Genomic DNA, 20,127 nt, shown 5'->3' on the forward strand with positions numbered 1-20,127 from the left:
TTCGGAACCCTGGACTTTAATTAAATAGTCGTGTAATACCTCCAAATAAATTTCTAAAAATCTAGAATTAAGTTTTGGATTTTCAGAAATATATTTGGAGGCATTCCTCGACTATTTGAGTAAAGTCCAGGGTGCCGAAAGTTGGCAAGCTGCACTTAATTTCAATGTTCCTATAACTTCTGCCGCTAAAAGACATCAACGCACATTATCATAATTGTTATACAATAATTGTTATAAATGAGAAAGTCATGAAATCAGTCATGAAAATCATAGGTAAAGCACAAAATATTTGCTGAAGTTGCACGATTACGTTAGGATTAGTCAAAACTTGAAAGTCAAACAATGTGTTGAAGGGTATACCCATTTCCTGCTACCAAGAACAGGTAAGGCGCCAGTGGATCGCCAAATTAAGATCATGTATCAACTGTTGGCCAATTCACATATTTGAGCATTTAACCTTTTTCACGAGGAAAGCTTTACTTTCGAATCTATTACTTAATTTTTGATGTATTTCATTGATTTTTAATCTTTTGCTTTTCTTTGAACATGCTCTTTACTATAAGACCGCATTAGGCAGGGCTCGTCGTTAATTCCTGAAGTCTCGTTATCGATAACAAATGATAGCCGCGATATGACGTGCGCACACAGATGGTTGATTTAGATCACATTTCTTTTTATTGCAATTCAAACGGGGGTCTATTAGGAGAATTCCCTTAAAAAAATGAATTGTAATTGTATGCTTCGAGCGCTACATTTTGTTTTGAAAAATTTCGATATCTTAATGCTTGATTTCCTCTTACGCCGATTACGCTCCGTTTAGCTAAACCACGCCTCTTTTTTATTGTTTAAAAAGTAAACGGAGCGTATTCGGTGTAAGAGGAAATCAAGCATAACGCCAACAACTTTGCTATCAAACGTCATAAGAAACTTTGCTTTCAAACGTCATAAGAAACTTTATTTTTTATTTAGTGAAACATACTAGACATACTAGGCTGGATTTATAAACCAGAGGTTGCTAGTTCAGCCCAGCTGTGGACATTACGAGCAAAAATGCTTTCACTTCACATTTTGATGTCTATGATATGTTTCACTAAATAAAAATTAAAGTTTGTTGGTTTTACCAGAGTTCACAGGAACTCATAATTCTCATATGTCATAAGAAACGTTAGGTCTAAAAAAATATTGAAATTTTACAACAAAGAAAGTAACGCACTAGTATTGTAGCCCAGCTCTGGCTCTGGTTTATGTGGACTTACATAGAAAATCTTACATTGAAACTAAGGATGTCAATGGTCTATTGAATATTGAATATTCTTATATCAAAGAAAGTAACAGACTCGATACTGTCGATATGCTTGTCGTCTGTGAAAGTTTTCAAAAATCATTAAAGTTTTCCTGCTACACTTTCAAGTCCAACCGGTTCTTTTTGTTCAATTTGTAGTCGAACTTAGTTCCTTTCAGCAAGTTGCGGATTCTCCAATCACTAAGCTTCAAATGAAACAAAAAACCAATCGGTTTGCGCATTTGCTTTATAATTAAATTCATAAATTTGTCATTACCATACGGAACATTATTTTATTCATAATTCAAAAATGAAATCAAAAAAATTCAAAGTGTTTTTCGCAGAAAAACGTGTTTATTCTAATCAATTCGTCCGTTTGCAAATCTAAGCAAACCGCTGGTTCATACTAGTTTCCGTTGTCATAGGATTTATCTGACAATCGTCAACACCTTGGCCGTCTTGGGTCACAACGACGGGAGTGGTCAGTCCAGAAGAGCATGTGAAAGTAAGAGTCTTTCCCTGGAATGTTTTCAATTTAAAGAAATGTCGTAAATTGATGGCAGTTAGTCGCTTTGGTTGTACCTGCAATTCGGAGATTTCCTTCTGCATAGCCATATTGTATTTCGGAGTTGATTGTTTCTTTTGCTCCCATTTCTCCAACAGCTTGTTGAACCTAATGAAATAATTAATAGAAATTTGTTAAAGACAATCGACAGTGCCGTGGAACCTTTATTAAATCATGGGCCAGAGAAATGAACAACAAAATACTAATTTCACGTAAATTTCAAGCATCGGAAAAATATGGATGCGGAAGACAGTTATGTGTCGGGGCCGAAAATGAGGGAGTTTCGATATTTTTCTCAGGTTTTCGACCCCTTACATGAAAATTTTTTTGTTCACTTCGTTCGGGCTACAACAAGCGAAATTGCCTAAAAACAATCGTCCAAAACAGATACACAAATAACTATTACATGCCCGACAATCATACAGAATCGAGAATGGGAGGATACAAACATATTTGAACACCCTCAGTGGTTCGATGTCGAATTCAATGTGATGTTTGCATACATGTATGCTATGGAATGACATTGCACAAAATAAGTGTCAGCATTGAAGCAGCTGATGATGCAGCTAGAGCCAGGCTAGAACCGGAAATATTAAAAAAAAAGCGTGAAACAGCACACAAAGTGATCAGTTAAACACAGCTGGTGAAAGGAACTATGAAGTTATGAAGAATTCCTCAATGTCTATAAATCCCAACGCATTTTAGCAAATACGGTAGGTATACGATAATGAGACGCTAAAGCAGTACAAGAAACATCCAGTGTTGATTCAATTACCATTCTTTGCAAGTCAAAAGAGTGCACTACTTACACGTTCTCGAAATTCGAATTTGAAATTAACGGAGCAACCAGACCGACAACGTTCTCGGATATCTTATTGATAGTGGCAATCGAATTGTTCTGATGGTATGGCACGAGAGCGTTGCAAATTCCATGGGCTGCATTGCGTAGTCCCGCTTGACAATTCGCATTCGATCGCATTCCATTTTTCTTGAATTTCGACTGGTTGTTGCTGCAAATGGGAATGGCTTTTGCAATTTTAATACAGAACCGGCTACGATAGGAAATTTCTTCTTACCGATTAAATCCGTTCGGTATGTCACGGTCTGCGTATGGCTTGTCAAAGTACCGACGGTTCCGGTATTGGCTGTTGCCCAAACGTTCCTTCTGTCTGGCAGCGGCTGGGATCAATGGAGCCATGCCAACCGGCCGGTTTGGGTCTTTCAATCTCCATTGAAGTGATGATGCATCAGGCATGGACTCATCTGAAAAGTTAGGTTAAGTCTTACTGGCGTTTAGATTTTCAAAACTACCTATGTCCATCGACGTGTTGGATTCAAAATTTTGGTTGTTTCTTCTTCTGTTTCTATCTCTTTTCACCAATGACGGGGCCTTAATGCCAGCTGCAGAAATGTATTCCTCTTGAAAAAAAATGGACGCGAGGTTAGCTTTCGATCATCGAATGGAATATTTACGTTCCAATGTTTTAAAAAAACGTACCGAGTGACATGCCTGAAGCCTCTTCGACCGAGACTTTTGGTGCGATCAGGATTTTCTTAGGTTGTTCGGGTTCCATTATCGAGTATTATCGGAAAAAAAAGCAAAAGTCTAATAGCGCACAAACGATTTTGAGTACTTTGACGTCGATGCCGCTCGATGTACACGCCAAATTGAAGTGTCTGTCGTTATGAAATCAACGCATATGCCGCATAGGGTGAACATAAAATAACTGTGGTCTATCAGTTATCTTAACGTCTCGATACACGTAGTCTCAGCTCAACTCACTGAAATGATATATGCGATGCCATCGCTTTTATTCAGTCTACCAGTGATATCGATCGCATAAAACCGAATTTTTGTATTTAAAGTGATAGCATTGATTTTAATTTGTATTAGGCTACTCTTACGGTTTGATCTAATTTACGCCGAAAGTGCTCTTGAGAATTTGAATTTTCGACGAATCACGAATCGACGAAAAACATGTGGTTTCGTGACATATGAGGACCGAAAGTAAAATGATGACAGTGACATTTACTTTCGGCCCGCAAATACGGAAGCCCACGGGGCGAAAGTAAAATCATGACAGTGACATTTACATTTGAGGACCGAAAATACAAACTTTCGCAGTATTTGGCATAAAATAGTTATTTACGTATCGATTGAGTAGGCCGAAAGAGTTACGTATTAAGTTTTGTATGCTTGCTAAGAGGACCGAAAGTAAAGAAATGTCAATTCAAGGGGCGAAAGCGAAAGCTTTCGCCCCGCGAATTGACAGCTTTACTTTCGGTCCTCTAAGCAAGCATACAAAATAAATTGTTCATGCTTCGGGGCCGAAAATGAGGGCAATTTTTCGAATTTTCTCGGGTTTCCGACCCTCTGCATGAAAACTTACATGTGCACCTGTTTGGGACGGTTGATTTAAGGCACTTTCGCTTGTAAGCCTCACTTCGTTCGGCCTACAATCCGCGAAATTGCCTAAAATCAATCGTCCAAAACAGGTACACAAATAACCATTTCAAACTTGGAGACTTATTATGAAAGAGAAATAGTTATTTGGATCACAAGGGACGAAAGTAAAGAAATTCAACCGTGTGCGAGAGTTGCTGCCCGCGCCGAAGGCAAGGGCCGCAATCGCACAGGTTGAATTTCTTTACGTCGTCCCGTGTGATCCACATAACTTTTTATCACGAGAACTACGAAAATTGTAATTGAGGAACATAAACTCGAAGAAATGCGTTATCGTATGATGAATGAAACCAAGATATGCTGACATTTGCGGGGGTCACGGGGGCGGCAGCCTCCTGGTAAAAGAAAATATTAATATTATCAACCATCACAACAATCAGACGTAAAAAACAACAACAAATTCTTCTGAATTATTCGTCATCAACTTTGTATGTTAACATTAATCAGAGCACTGGCGCACGGTTTGTTCAATATTGATCAAAGTAAACATCTTGACAAGATTTGACTTTCGCATTATGTACATCGACTTTCGCATTATATTCATAGACTTTCGTATTATGTATTAACCGATGTCGATACATAACTTGCATTTTTTTACTTTCGCTTCCCGTTTGGGAACCGAAAATTACAATTTGCATGCTTCGGGGCCGAAAATGAGGGCAATTTTTCGAATTTTCTCGGGTTTCCGGCCCTCTGCATGAAAACTCACATGTGCACCTGTTTGGGACGGTTGATTTAAGGCACTTTCGCTTGTAAGCCTCACTTCGTTCGGCCTACAATCCGCGAAATTGCCTAAAATCAATCGTCCAAAACAGGTACACAAATGACTATTTCGTAGTTCGTGTGATGAATAGTAGATTACGTTGGATGCTGCGAAAGTAATTCATTACACAAGGACACAATTTTGTGATACGAGCAAACTCACGAGTAAGTTTTTGAGCAACATGCTTCGGTAACTGTTTTCGAGACAAGTGTAGAGTTTGCATATCCGAGCCGAAGGCGAGGTATGCAACTACACTTGTCGAGAAAACAGTTACCGAAGCTTGTTGCTCAAAAACACGAGTGAGTTTGCGAGTTCTACAAAATTGTGTCCGAGAGCAATGAATTACGTCGCAGCATCCAACGTATTCTGGTTTATTGCCTGCTCATGCGAAAATTGACTATTACACGGCTGTTCTGCAGAAATTCTACATAAACCAAAACCAACAAAACAAAATAAATCTGTTCTTCCGATAAAACGTTTACAAACAAATCTAGTGTACTGACGAAATCGGCTCACACGCTACACGTCTCCTAAAAAATTGATCCCGAAAACAGCACTCATGTTACATTAGTATTGTCGCAACCTCGGTCGCAACAGTAGTTCAAATTCCGTTGGTGACATGTTGACATTGAATAGTTTTTCGCAGTTAGTATCGATGAAGACGCATTGTTTGTGCAAATATTTTATTAGTCCTTTTTAATGTTTTCAAAAAAATGTGCAACAAAGTGTAGTGTTTGTACTATCAGCAAAAGCATGTGAGGCCATAAAGTGTTACTTCGGAACATCAAAATTATTGTTACAATAAATATGGCCGACAATTCTGTGTTTCGAATTCTTTTAAAAGTATGTTGTAGCCAGATTACTTGCGTAACAAGTTTTTCTGAAATAACTGTGTTCATCGATCAATATTTTTATCAAAAAAAATGTTATTTTAGCGACATTTCTTGCATTCTTTTTCGATCGATCGATTCATTCAACAAAAAAGATAAAATGAAAGCAAGGCAAATTTTACTTGAAAGAACTGTCAACTTGAAATAAACCCCAAATATCCCTAGTGTAATGGATCACTTTCGCAGGGGGTAAACAGCCGTGTAATAGTCAATTTTCGCATGGGGCAGGCAATAAAAACATATTTTGACAAATGCCCCAAGGCAAGTTATAATTAACTGATATTCGGTCGTCTCGCTCCCATCCACTCTATAGGTTTGTTCCAAGTTAAATATAGTCAGGGGTCGTACTACTCCTTATTTTCCTGATTTTCCTTATTTTTGAAAAAACCACCTTATTCCTCCTTATTTTTGAAAAAGTTCCTTTTTTTCCTTATTTTTCAATAGTTTTGACGAGAAAACTACATTTTTGGATAACAGATAATAAAAAAAAATCGCTGCGCGGCAGAATACTGAGCAATAGGGTCATCGTAAATCTTCACCCGATCTCCTACTGCTAGTAAACAAACCATAGAAATGTAGTTCCTTGTTGTCGATTTTACTGAAGAAAAATATCCACGTGGATTACAGTAATTTTGCTACCTTCCCACTCAATGGGAAGAGCGGTGTTGAAGAAGGGGAGGGAGGGTAGAATTGAAGGTAACGGACGAATGTTTGGAAAGAATTGCCTCTGTCTCACGCTAAAAAGCGCGGTCATACTAAGTCAGTTAAAGCATCGACTTTACAAAAAGTCAGTCTAACCAACAATCTAACGACAATAGAGCACAGTGGGGGAGGGGGTCCCAAAGTTTCAAAATTTTGGTGGACGCCACTTGTGTGCGACCTGTTGGAGGCTTGAAAAGGTCAATGGAATCTACCTGTTCCAAGTCATCTATGGGAAGAATCATTATTTTATTATTTCACTGATGTACTAAGAGGGAAACTTTCCCAACAAACTATGTGGTGGTAGATCAAACAAAAAAAAAAACCTACATAAACTTAAATTCATTTGATCAAATTATTGTGTTGTTTACAAATTTGATATAATTCTGACCTCAAATCTCTACTTCACCTAAAAGAAAATTAAGGAATGTAGCATATTGAGAAATGTACAGTTTTATCCTGAGGTTCAAAACACGACCTACAACCAATGGAATGTTGTAAAGAGCCATAGTCTTATTTTGTGGGTTGTGTGGATTATTTGTATTAATATTTACACGTAAATATTCACAGTCCACAAAATAAACAATTGACATGGTATAAGAAAGTAGCGGTAAGCTAAGGTTAATAATTTTAAATTAACTTTTACTATTAAACCATGGTAATTCATAGGCCGCGTTCAGGAACGAAAAATTCTTCACTGAGTGAACATTCGTTTCGTTGAGTTAACGCTGTCAAGTTTAACTTTGAGGTTAGATTTCTCACGATGTACTTTGGTCGTGAAAGTTTACCCAGATGTCATGAACGTTTCGTTTCTGAACGTGGCCCATTGCGTTTAAGTGGATTTAAGTGGATTAAATTAGTGTAAAATCGTTGAATATGGGTATGGGAATTTTTGAAAAACTTCGTAATTTTTGATTATGAGCCTAAAAAAGCGTGCAGGGGGTGTGCGTATAAAAAATCATCAAGATTTTTACCCAAAAATTTACTTCCAAGCTCCTTATTTTCTCCTTAATTTCAACCGAAAAATTCCTTATTTTCTCCTTATTTTTTTAAAAAACCTCCTTATTTCCTTAATAAGGCACGCCATTTTTGAGTGCGAGGTCTGTATAGTGTAGAGGGAACGCCATATATAACCTAATCAGTTCGCTGTAAATGCCATCTCTCCCTTACTTTAAAATCACAAAATTGCTGAGAAACCTGGGCCATCTGTGAAACACAAGTAAATCATGGTCAACCATTTTTTAAATTTCACCAAATAAGTGTTTATTTGATTTATTTATGTACAAAATGAAGTTTCATTAACATTAACTTCGCATAACAAGAACTAGTGACGTCCAAAGTATAGGTTTGTTCCAAGGCCATATGAATTGTCAAATTTCATCCATAGAACCATAACCTCAATAATATCTTTGTGTAAATCGCGTAGGCGACGTTGCTCGATTTGTATGAAATATCACGTAAGCGACGTTGCTATGGATGAAATTGTCGTTGTTCGGGTTGTCAAAGTTCGTGTTTACAGTTACTTGGAACAAACCTATATAAACACTGAAGGTACCGCAGATTCGCAAAAACACGCGGATCCCTACTGTCGAGTGAATATAATTTTCATAACGTCAGACCCTCCAAGGTTCTGAAAGAACTAAACATTTTCAATTCACTCAACATTCTCATTTGAAGAATGTTGAGGGTTTACCCGATTCTCTTTCTTTCTTATTTTATACCTGCAATGCCTTACAAATTTGAAATAAAATCAAATAAGGCTTACCACAGATAAAGCTCGCCAGCAGGAAAGCAAATCTCTTAACAGAGTTAAAAACTCTTCCCTTACCCAGTCTATCATCACGTAGAGTGACATTTGATAGCTTGGCTATCGGACAGAGAGCTGTTTCGGGCTCAGAACTCGGTGGCGGCCCTAGGACAGTGTAGAACTATCCATCTTCAGTTGTTACACCGGTTCCTTCACTAGACAGCAGACGGTAAACTCACATTGAGCAAGTAGTGAGTACCTAGATGCTAATTCATCAAAACGTTAGACGCAACTACGCGTAATGGCCTACAATTAGGAAAACATCATGAGAACTCAGTCAAAAGCAAAATGAAAACTCAAAAATACAGAGAAAAATTATCCCTCAACAAATTCACACAATTTTACCTCCATTCTTTCCTTTCTTTGCAGCGTTCAGTTTAGTTAGTCAAGGTTCAAAGATACTTCTTTAACGGCGACCAGCTCTCAGAATCCACCAAATTTGACAACACAATTCAAAACTTTTTCTATTCTTCTCATTCTTCTCTTTTCTTTCTTTTCTTTCATTTTCGTACCTGTAAAATGCCTAGCAAAATGGAACTAATATCAACTTACAGAATAACATCTTACAGGATGTCTGTGTATCGGAGGAGATCGGATGGCCAGCGACGAATCAACGACGGATGAATGAATAAGTGAGTGATTAGATTTTGCTTTTGTTTTTACTTTGATTTTTCTCTATGAATGTTTTCTCTGAATTTCGGTTCGCCTGAAATTTCAACAGTCCGTAGGTCTTTTCATGCGTTTGCATGACTAAGTTTTCGATTTGTGTAACAAATAACGATGGACATATATATTGTCCTAGGGCCGACACCGAGTTCTGAGGTCGAAACAGTTCTCTGTTTGATAGTCAAGCTATTTTCATTCACTTAACGTGTCAAAGTTTGGGAAGGGAAGACTCAACTCTGTTTGTTGTATGATCACTCTGTAAGATGATATTACTTCCATTTTGCTAGGCATTTACAGGTACGAAAATGAAAGAAAAGAGAAGAATGACGCTTTCGAAACCCTCAAAATTTTCCTTAAGAATATTTTGAGTGAATAGAAAATGTTTTGATCTTTCAGAACTTTGAGACCTTCAGTGTTTATATACTTTGGTGACGCCCTCTACAGGGCTGTTCTAGTACAATTAAGATAAGAACGCGATGAAGCATGTAACTGCCAGGTGTGTGCCTTTGTTAAGATAATAATCTGATAAAAATTGTTTTGAAGTTAACAGCGACTACAAAAAAGCGATGAACTGTGACACAAGGAAAATGTGAGGTTCCAAACAATTGTGTAAGTTTTTTTCTTAGCCCCCAGCTAATCAGTTTTTCACGTCTTGGGCGTAAATTTCGGAATTTTTCTCGTAATTTAGGCCCTCAGCATGAAAAGTTGTATAGGATTGTTCCAATTACCTTTAAATCCGAACTTTGACATCACGAACGGCAACGATTTCATCCACAGAGATGAACATAACCTAAACGTCTAAGAAATTCTTTGCATATTTTTCGTTGAAATTTTCGTCGAGGTTAAGTTGCCCAAGGTTTTTTCAGAACCTTGAAGCTGTCTTCCATGTATGAAATTTGACATTTCAAAATGACCTTGGAACAAACGCATCTGTTGTGGACGGTTTATTTTACATTGATTTTACATGCTGAGGGCGTCGAGAATAGTGCTTGAAACATGGAAAGTACAGTTTACAACGCATGTAGCATTTAACAAATATTTCATCCGCTTCCAGGGATCTCCACTAGTAAAATGTACAACGTAACGGATTTGAGATTGTTACGATGAGAGTAGGTATTAAGTAAGGAAGAGTTAAGTTCGAAAATAATGAAAACCCATTTTAATGTAAAGCTAACTCTCATCTTTCATCAGTAAACTAACGTTCAAAATGAACCAATACACACTCGGTGTATACTTCCCTCGGGCTCCTCTCACGGTTTACGAATACACTTTGAGTGTATTTTTATGTGTTGAAATAAATGTTCCTGAACTTGTCGCAAATCCTTCAATCAAACCACCACGAAAATGATTTGATATAAACAAGACATATTATTGCGACCACTTTTCTTCGATAAATGAAACAGTAAAGGAATTTCATTCGGTTAATCTACGGCATCTACACGGAAACCGGAAAACCGTTGCTAATTGATTAATCAAACCCCGTACGTAAATATCGTAAATATTAGTTGCTGGAATAAATATTTATAAAAATTTCCTGCGCGACATAATCGAGAGCATCATATACGAGAAACCAACCCAGATTCGCATCTAATTAGTCATGGACTACAGAAGTAAACAAATGAACCAGGTGGGTATCATCCGAAAATATTATAAACTGAATTGATATAACAATCAGATTAATCAACCAAAACCACTACAATGCAATCCATTGGTTTCCATACTCTGTACACACTAGCTCATGAGACGAATCTTTATTTTACCTTTGCGCACCTCACCACACACATTATGATGCATATTCCATTCAACTCACACGCCTTATCCTCAATGTGTCGTATTAATGGTGTATATAATATTGTACGGTACGTGTGTCGTGTATGTGTATAAGTTCAAAAACCTGTGCTAAGCTATTTCATTTGCAGAAATTAAGGTAAATGCAGCAGGTATTGATACTCGTGGTTTATGAGGAAATTCAGAGTCGCATTTTTGTGTGAAACATTCCAAAAAATTAGCCTAAAAGTTTGCAAGCGATGATAAAAATTTCGTTGTACCTCATTCCAACTAAAAATTGCGAAATAACAAACTAGGAATTCCAGATCGAGGGAATTTAAAAATTGATTTCCTGTTTGTCATCCTTTGTAATGAAAATTTATTACGTACGCAAAGTGAAAATAGCTATATTTCGACACTCAACCTAAAAAGACCACACTCTTACGCTTACCATTCATAAACGACGAAGAGTAACCGTTTATAAACGTCAGGCGTACGACCACATATTACGATTAATTCTATTACTTTGTTTTGTTTAAATTATCGTTGAGCGTTTGACGGACAATCTTTTACTTCTTTAGCTATATGCTGCTTATAGAAGAGATCACTAGCCAGAGGTCATATCCTATTTTGGTCAATAACACATGACTAACCATTTCTGAATGGTTAACAGTGTACGAAATACCAATGAAAATCCAATTTACCCTACCACTTGTTGCTCTACCTTTAGTTTCAACATTGTTATACCCGCTATAATACCCATAGGTGTGGAGATGTGTTAAGTTGAATAAGACAGTCAATACCGTGGATAAATCAACAAGCAATGGAACGTCATTTTTAAAATAAAATTGTAGAGAGAAAAAAAAACACAAAAATTTAGAGTTAAAATGCTTTGTTATTTTTGTGTGTTATTCTCATGATTATCTAGCGCTCGGTTTACTAGTGTAATCAAAATTCTGAAGTAAGTCACAAATTTGAATTTAAAACAAACAAACATTATTTAGTAACAAAAAAATGGTGCAATTGAAAAGTGTTTGAGTTTGTAATTTCTATTGAGAATTTTTCGAGTGAAACCTGTTTCACAATGGAGCGTTTCACAGTTTCACAGAATATTGGCCGTGTATCATCAATAAAAAATGTTTTATAACGGGTTCTAAATCTGAGTGTTGCATATACACAAAACATGAAATATATTTGTGGATAAGTTATTCTTATTAAAGAGATATTGATAACAGATTTTTATTGTCGACGGACTATATTTCGGTGACTCCTAACAGTAAAAGAAAGATTTTGTGTCGCGAAAAAAAAAATCTTCGGAGAAAAAAAATTCATTTTATTGTTTAAAGATCGTTTACACTGTGAAAATGAAGATTAGTCGTTTTTTTTTCTTATATTATATTCTTTCATTGATGTTAAAATATACTCTCTATAAGAATGTGCGAAGCTATACAATATATATAAATGTGGGTGTGTAGTTGTACATACGGTGCTAAGACGATGAATGATCATTCAAATATTTAATTCATGCGTTAAGCAAATTTCGCATAAATTTTGTGGAATCGTGAGAAAGAAAAAAGAATTTTTAATGAAGTTTGCCTACCTGTATGTACAATATTTTCCATAAACAATTTATTTGTACTACCGAAATAATGTTGGCATTAGTAATTTAAAGTAAGTTCAAACACTCGATATGTGTGATTACAATGGGGACAGTGTAATTTATCGACCGTAATTAAGTGACGGGTTTTTCGGTTCGTAATATGTGGACCACGTTGCTGGTTTTGAACGTATACCAAAACATTGAACCAATTTATAAGTCAATCCGAAATGATCATCATCACTTCGATTAAGTAAGAAATGTCCATTAAAATCGCGTCTACACTTTGTGGTGGACATTCTTGTTTATACGCATCGGTAATGTTGAAAATGTTGTTTACGGGCTTTCCGTGATGTAACAAAAAGTCTTAAGTAAAAAGTGTCACACTGGTTCGCTAATTCAGTTATGAGTTTTAACTTATTGTTTCCGTTAGCTAAATACATTGCGTTGTGCGTGCCCGGTGAAGAAGTAAAACTGTCTACTGTTCACGATGTTGTATATCTACTGTCGAGATAATTAAAATTAGCGAATTTTTAATTGCTAAGATGTTCCAGACCGTATCTTTGACTCTGTTATAAGTAATCGTCGGTTCAAGAAAATTTTACCACTTTAACCATTCTAACATTCTAACATTCCCCACGTCAATTTCTCTATTTTACTCAAATATTTGGTTCTATTCAAGAAATGGAACTCCATCAAATGTCATCAATGAAAATGAAAGGACCGGAAGAAAGAAGATACTCTTTACCGCACGGACAGTCACCCATTCCAATCGCTGCGTCAGAAGATCTACACGCCTGGAGTATATACCGGTTTGTTGCAATAAATCCATCTAAAAGATTCACGTAATTAGCACACCTGAACTAATTTCAGACAAAACTTAAATTCCGACTTTACGGATTCAGCTCTCGGCTCATCCGATAAATCTCCTTTGCCATATGGAAATTTCCAGTTAAGAGACACAACCGTTCAATCCATTTTAAATCATCCTCGTTACGGTCCAAAGTCACCGTTAGGATCGAACATGTACACATATTTGAAATTCGGTTTGCCACGGGTCTTCCCGCCAAATAATGACTCACAAAGATCGTCGCATCAAGCTACGAGTAGAAACAATCGCGGTAACGTGAACCGAGGCTATCGGAATAGTTCCGTGCAAGGATTTAGTGGTAATGGTGGATCGTCTGGGTACGACAGCAGTGACAATGAGACGACTAAGGCGCGTCAAACGCAAAACCTTCGAAAATTTCGTAGTGAGTCAGATTTTCGAATGTTGACTGGTGCTCATAATAATTCAAGACCGAGTTCACGGGCCCATGGACACGTGAGTAATGTGTCGGCGGCCGCTTTGAGAAAACCGAACAGTCGAGCCAGTATAGCCGGGACCCAAATGAACCAAATGAGCTATATGGAAGGAAGACAGTACGGACACCGATCGCATAGCGAAGCTGATCTTTTGGGCAATGACCACAACCGATTAGAGTACGAGGCCAGGTAATTAACAATTTTTACATCGAGTCGAACATTAAGTCTAACAAATAGATTGTGTTGTGACCTCAGAAACGACATGGATCTGCGAAATGGCACGCACGAATACACGTTGTCTCGAAATCAATCAGGAAACCGAGGATTAGCCTATCCAAATATCATGGTGCAAGCACTGAAAATATCTTCCACTTTACGCGGTGTATCACTGTTCGCAAAAGCCGGTGATCTGTTTGCAGTCATGGCAACATCGCACTCGGAAGGTACAGCGCTGATGGAAACGTTGGCCGGTTTGCGAGAACGATTATCGGGTGAAATTGCTGTCAATGGACAATCGGTTACCAAACGCAATTTGCGGAAAATATGCAGCTATGTACCGGCTCCAGTATCTAGTTCATTGGATACCCGAATGAATGTTCAAAGTACACTGTACTTTCATGCGTCGCTGTGTGGACCAGAAGATCGAAGCGATCTGGATGAAAAGATTAACATATTGGTGGAAGATCTGGGACTTAGTGCAGTGCGAACATCAAATGTTTCGCATCTAACTCACTCGGAAAAGCAGAGACTTAGTGTTGCGTGCCAATTGCTCACTAAAGCATCCATTCTAATCTTGGACCAGGCTACAACAAATATGGACATTTTCGACACATTTTTCCTCGTAGAATATTTGAGACAATGGTGCAATAGTGGAAAAATTGTCGTAATGACGTTACAGCCGCCAACTTTCGAGATTTTATCAATGTGTTCGGGTGTTTTGCTGCTTTCGGGCGGACGTACTATTTTTTCCGGAAGCCGATCGAATCTACCTCTGCACATGGGCTCTTTAGGATATCCGTGTCCGCCGTTCAAAAATCCGGCTGATTATTATCGTAAGTCAACAGTCTCATATAGTCGGTTAGTCGATTCGCATTCACAACGAAATCCATGATTTTTCAGTTGACTTAGTTACATTGGATGATTTGTCGGCAGCAGCTATGATTGAATCATCGGCTAGAATAAATGTGTTGGCAAACTCATGGGAACATGACAACATCGAACCAGCATTTCCACCACCAGCTGCATTACCAATTTTCATGAAACGTTCCGGTTTCCTGGAACAATCAATTGCATTGACAAAACGCTTTGTATCCTACAAGCAACCGGAATCAATTTTAACGTGGATTAGCAAGCTGATAGCTGCTGCTATATTGTCATTGTGCATGGGATTCATATTCTGGGACATTCCAGCATCGGACCCAAAGTTAGATTTAAACGACAGATTGGGGTTGGTTGCACATCGAAGATCCTTCACAACTCTGCGATTAATCCCAAAACATGTAACATTTCAGCTACCATCACTGCATAATGGCAATAGGATTTTGGCCGTTGCTTTTAATGCATGTCAGAGAAATTCAAATGGATCGGCGATTTGCTGAGAAAGACATTAATTTGAAACTGTACGGAAGGACTGTGTACATCGTGACCCAAGTACTTAACAATTTACCACAATCTGATTGACGATTACACACTAAACAATCGACATTTCCATTGCAGTGCATTTTAAATTTCGCTCCGAGTCTGTTCATTTGGTTGGCGTATTTGTTACCAGCTCATAGTATGGCTGGCCTGTACTCATATACTGTTAATAACGACACCGACATTTACTTGTACATAGGTAAGTAGGGTGAAATGGTTTCAGAAAGTTACAAATAACGGTGGTGATGATACGGTAATATCAGCATTTCAGTTAATATATATATTTGAAAGCATCTTAAAGTGTCAAACTTTTTGGTCAATGAAATTGGTATAGTTGGAACAGGTTCCAAATCGCATTCAAATTGGTTGACTGAACTAGTCGCCTCAACTTAGACAATATTGGAAACTTAGATTGGCTTGGCCTATATTCTTGAATGGGAATCTGACTTGAACCAGAATATTTCTCAACAGTAAAACGTTCAAGACTTCAATACTAACATGTCTTCAAGACACTGTCTTGACTCTATTCAATGTAACGCTTGGAAAAAAATAAGATCAAAAAATCATTTAGGAACGAGAGGGTAGAACACCCCGTAATAATTGAAATTCAGTGCTAATCACAACTAATGAAAAGTTTCTAATTTCGCTGCCGACTCAATCATTCACCCACATTCTCAAAAAAAAACCCTCATCCTTCAGATGTCACAGGAAAGTTATAACGCTTGGATCAGGTCAAGTGTAACCTGACCCGAAGCCTGAAATTGAAAATGTGAATTTTTCAGGAGAGATTCAGGACACGTTTTAGTGTTATACTAAATCAGGTTCCGGTCAAAGACATTTTTGGGTTCAAACGGCAAATTGCAAATTTTTGTATTCCCGATACCGGCGAGCGAAATTGAAGAATTGGTTGTAGAAGATGTAAAGTGAATTACGATAGGATAGGTTAAGTGGGCTGACTGCAGTAGGGCAAGGCTTGCTATCGAAAGGCGCTTCGGTCTCGTTGAATAAATGTACGGAATTGGCTTACAATTAATGTGAACCAAATTTGTCTCTAAGTTTTTTTTGATGTTTTAACAGACCACCAGACCACTCATATAATCACACTCTACTTATGCGTGCATATACACCACAACCATGCATAAACCAGGCATAAAAGCAGTGCGTTTTGTATGAGTGGACCAGCTGGTAAAGCAATTGAAGCAAACTTAGACACGACACTGTTTCCAGCATTAACATTAGCATTTGTTACCAAAGTCAGACAAAAAATGTTTGAGGCCGGTGTTAAGGGATTTGGGTTAAGACCTGTTCGCATAGACATCACCTAAAAAAATAGGTCCGATTTCGGTAAACTGATTTTCACAAAAATCACTCTTAGACTCTTATCCGAATGTGCTTCCGAATGTGAGTTAAAACAAGTATACTATGTATCAAAATTTTGAGGCTTTTTGACATCTTGCATACGAGTTTTAATGCTAGGAGGAGTCCTATTCATAAACTGTACTTCTCCATTTACGTTCCTATGTAGTTCTCAGTATGGAATTCACCAAAATTCCGGAATATTGTATATAATACTTAATTCAAAATCTGGGAGTCGGCAGCATATATGGGTTAACGTTACTTGTAATCGCGCTTGTTATATTGCAGAACCCTTATGTTTTCTGTCTTAGTTTCCAATCGTTGTTCTGACTTTTTGTCAATGGTTTTTATAGTGGAGTTGTGACGGTGAGTTGTATCCATTTTGCGTCTTTTTCAATGTGGGAAACTTTATTACAAATCATTCTACGCACCAAATTAGGTCTCTTTATGAGATGCATCGTCACATCAAACAAATTATTGGCATTGATGGAACTGTATCTGGTTCATCGTCACCACCATCAAATTTGCTTAACTTTCGTTAATCTTTGATTTTCCCCATTTATTTTCAGGATACATGTTGTTGTACTTCATCGTCATCCAGTCAATTACCTTATTCTGCTCTCACGTATTTTCAACATCTACCATATCTGCCACAATCAGCCTGATAATCATATATCTAACAACGTCGGTGGGTGGATATGTGCTTCATATTCAAGAGATACCATTTTATTGGAAATGGATGGAATATGTGTCGCCGGAACGTTGGATTTATCCTGTTCTTCTGGTCAATGAATTTAGTCATGATACGTTGACTAATTCAGCTACGCAACAACTGTGTAGAAACAGACAGGTAAGTCATTTTTTCATCTGTTATAGACAAAAATTAGTAAAAAGATAATGCTGGAGGTAATGTGGTGTTCACTCCATATAATCCAAAGTGACGTCGGTTAAATATTCGTAAAAATCAGAAGAGGTAATAGACTCGATAATTATGCTGGTGATATGCATTCCGTTTTGTGAAAGGTTAAATCATTAATTGTGATGATAAAACAACCGTTCAACCGAAATATAAATTGTACTATAGATGTACATAAGAGATAACATTACAATCATTTTACGACAGTCATTATGTGGCACGGTTTTTTTTTTGTTCACTTTTTTAATTACAATAAAAGTACAATTTCCTCACTGAATATTCATCAAATAATTAATTACCTTCGCCATTATTATAAGAGCGATTTAAATGATTTAAGACTTGCGTCTTCCTCAAATATTGTATCGCCACACCATAACATTGTTATGGACCGTCCAATTTTATTATTTATATTTACTTGCCAAAGGCTTATGTAAAAATAAACATGAGAAAAGCTGAAAGTTTCAATCGGATTCTTTTGTTAAATTTATTTTTGCTTTTTTGCTTTCTCCTTTAGGTTCAACATCAGGAAATAATCATACAACATCCGTGTCCTGTTCCCAATGGCACCGCAATTTTGCTTGAAACTAATTTGCACCAGTCCTTCCACATCTTCGATCCGGTCAATGTTGAATGGACAACACTAATTGTTTTGATTGGCGCATCCGTTCTTTTGTTTATTTTTGTTTGTTGTGCGTTTATATTCAATTGTCGTAGAAAAAATAAGGAGAAATGAGAGAATCAAATAAAAATTATTTTTTTTTTACATTTTGAATCGGAGTTAGTTTCATTTTTCTAACAAAAAATTGGCAATTTTGGGCTTCGAAAACAGCGCTCCAAAGAGTATTTTTAACTCGTTAACAAAAAACTTTTCCGCACTGGATTCTCTATGAGATTTATGTTCAGACAAACCTCACACGACGTTTTATGTCATAATTTGTCGACTTTATTTGCAAATAAAATTGACATTTTCGGTCGAAAAGTCTTAGTAGGGAACACTAACAGAGTTACTCTGCTTGAGTGAAGATGTAGATCAGCGATGTTCTTATGGTATTTCATAGTTGGGCTCCTAAGCTATTAACTACAGTTAGTAGTAATGCTTTCTGATCCCAAATGCCTGAGTCAGCAATGAGTGCAACCTCACGCTACGACCTCGAAAATCAAAAGAGGCAAGGGCAATTTTTGATTTTTTTTTCAGTTTCGGATTCCTTGTTCAATTCTAAGTACAGCCTGGGGTCAGGCCTTTTAAAATAAAAACAAAATGAAAATACAACCCACCCTAATAGTATGACAAAATAAATGCTAAAGAGAAAGAAGTAAATTAAAACGATAACCCTCAGCAACACAACGTCCTCCTGAATAAATTAAAAGATTTCTTAGCAATCTTTGGAAAACCTTGCCTTGTCATATCAAAAGAAAGAATCGATCCTATATTAACACTCTTGATATGCTTGGCATCTATAAAAGGTTGAGCTTCTATTTTTTTACGATTAAAATGTAACAACAAATTGCTGAATAAAGTTCGTTACAAGATGTAGATCTGCAATTTCACAGAAAAAAAAATTGGAAAATGGAAAAAGTGATCTCTACTGATGACGGATGGTTATCATCTGTTATCGATAACGACTTCAAGATTGATTGACAAGCTTGAACTAATGCGATCTTATATAGCAAAACGCTTGTTCAAAAAAAATGAAGTAAAAGATTTGAAGTGAATCTCATCTTTAAAATACTTTGATCTAATGAAGTAATTGATCCAATAATAAGATTGCTGATATGACTGTGGTCTGTGAAAGATTAAGCCAGATATCGCTAAGACTCTTGTAGAGCCGAGGTCAATAAACACACGAAAACGAGACTGAGTGTGCTGAGTGAGTCAATAATATTGCTTGGAACTTGGAACATGAAAAGTACGGTTTTCGATGCATGTAATTGTTAAGTAATGTACTTCCGGAAGCTTTTTTTCGGAAATGTTTAGCTGTCAAATAGAATACTATTTTGTATGACATTTTTTTACTGATATTTGATACACTGTCCCGCTTCAGTACTCTATTTAGAGTTCCACTCATGCTTGAAGTGTGTTGGTCGGGAATAAGACCGAATTTATGTCTGTGTGAGACCTGTAGGAAACATAAAATTCTATTCAACAAATTGCACCTGGAGTAAAATATATAATGGGTGCATACACTACACATACAGAATAGCGAAATGTTTGAATTTAAATTGTTATTTTTTCTATTGACAGTGTCAATTGAAAAAATTATAATTTAAATTCAAACATTTCGCTATTCTCCGTAGAGTGCTTTTGCCTCCATGGAGAGACCAGTTAAAGTAACTACGCGAAAACGGGTTTGAGCCAGATGACGTATAGCTACACTATATTTGAACCCGCTGAAGTAATTACATTAGTGAACC

At 37.0% G+C, this 20,127-nt stretch overlaps 2 protein-coding genes across 4 annotated transcripts; one reads left to right on the forward strand and one right to left on the reverse strand.

The window, feature by feature from the left end:
- Positions 1-1,548: 1,548 nt before the first annotated feature.
- On the reverse strand, positions 1,549-3,713 carry LOC119068059. The gene is made up of 6 exons (XM_037171461.1): positions 3,346-3,713; positions 3,159-3,266; positions 2,924-3,110; positions 2,657-2,857; positions 1,865-1,955; positions 1,549-1,801 (listed from the first exon to the last, which is right to left on the reverse strand). The coding sequence occupies exons 1-6, from the start codon at positions 3,419-3,421 to the stop codon at positions 1,667-1,669; spliced, it is 798 nt and encodes a 265-aa protein (XP_037027356.1). The 5' UTR covers positions 3,422-3,713; the 3' UTR covers positions 1,549-1,666.
- A 6,797-nt stretch (positions 3,714-10,510) lies between these two features.
- LOC119068055 (ATP-binding cassette sub-family G member 5) lies at positions 10,511-18,476 on the forward strand. 3 transcript variants are annotated; one of them, XM_037171453.1, is made up of 9 exons: positions 10,511-10,763; positions 13,183-13,312; positions 13,374-13,994; positions 14,061-14,857; positions 14,925-15,252; positions 15,317-15,455; positions 15,522-15,642; positions 17,369-17,649; positions 18,230-18,476. In XM_037171453.1, the coding sequence occupies exons 2-9, from the start codon at positions 13,185-13,187 to the stop codon at positions 18,446-18,448; spliced, it is 2,634 nt and encodes an 877-aa protein (XP_037027348.1). In that variant the 5' UTR covers positions 10,511-10,763; positions 13,183-13,184; the 3' UTR covers positions 18,449-18,476. The 3 variants fall into 3 exon arrangements, with proteins under 3 accessions (XP_037027348.1, XP_037027345.1, XP_037027347.1); XM_037171450.1 differs by lacking the exon at positions 10,511-10,763 and adding an exon at positions 11,665-11,864; XM_037171452.1 differs by lacking the exon at positions 10,511-10,763 and adding an exon at positions 11,698-12,578.
- Positions 18,477-20,127: the final 1,651 nt, after the last annotated feature.

Source organism: Bradysia coprophila (assembly GCF_014529535.1).
Source record: "Bradysia coprophila strain Holo2 chromosome X unlocalized genomic scaffold, BU_Bcop_v1 contig_173, whole genome shotgun sequence".
Taxonomy (NCBI): Eukaryota; Metazoa; Arthropoda; class Insecta; order Diptera; family Sciaridae; genus Bradysia; species Bradysia coprophila.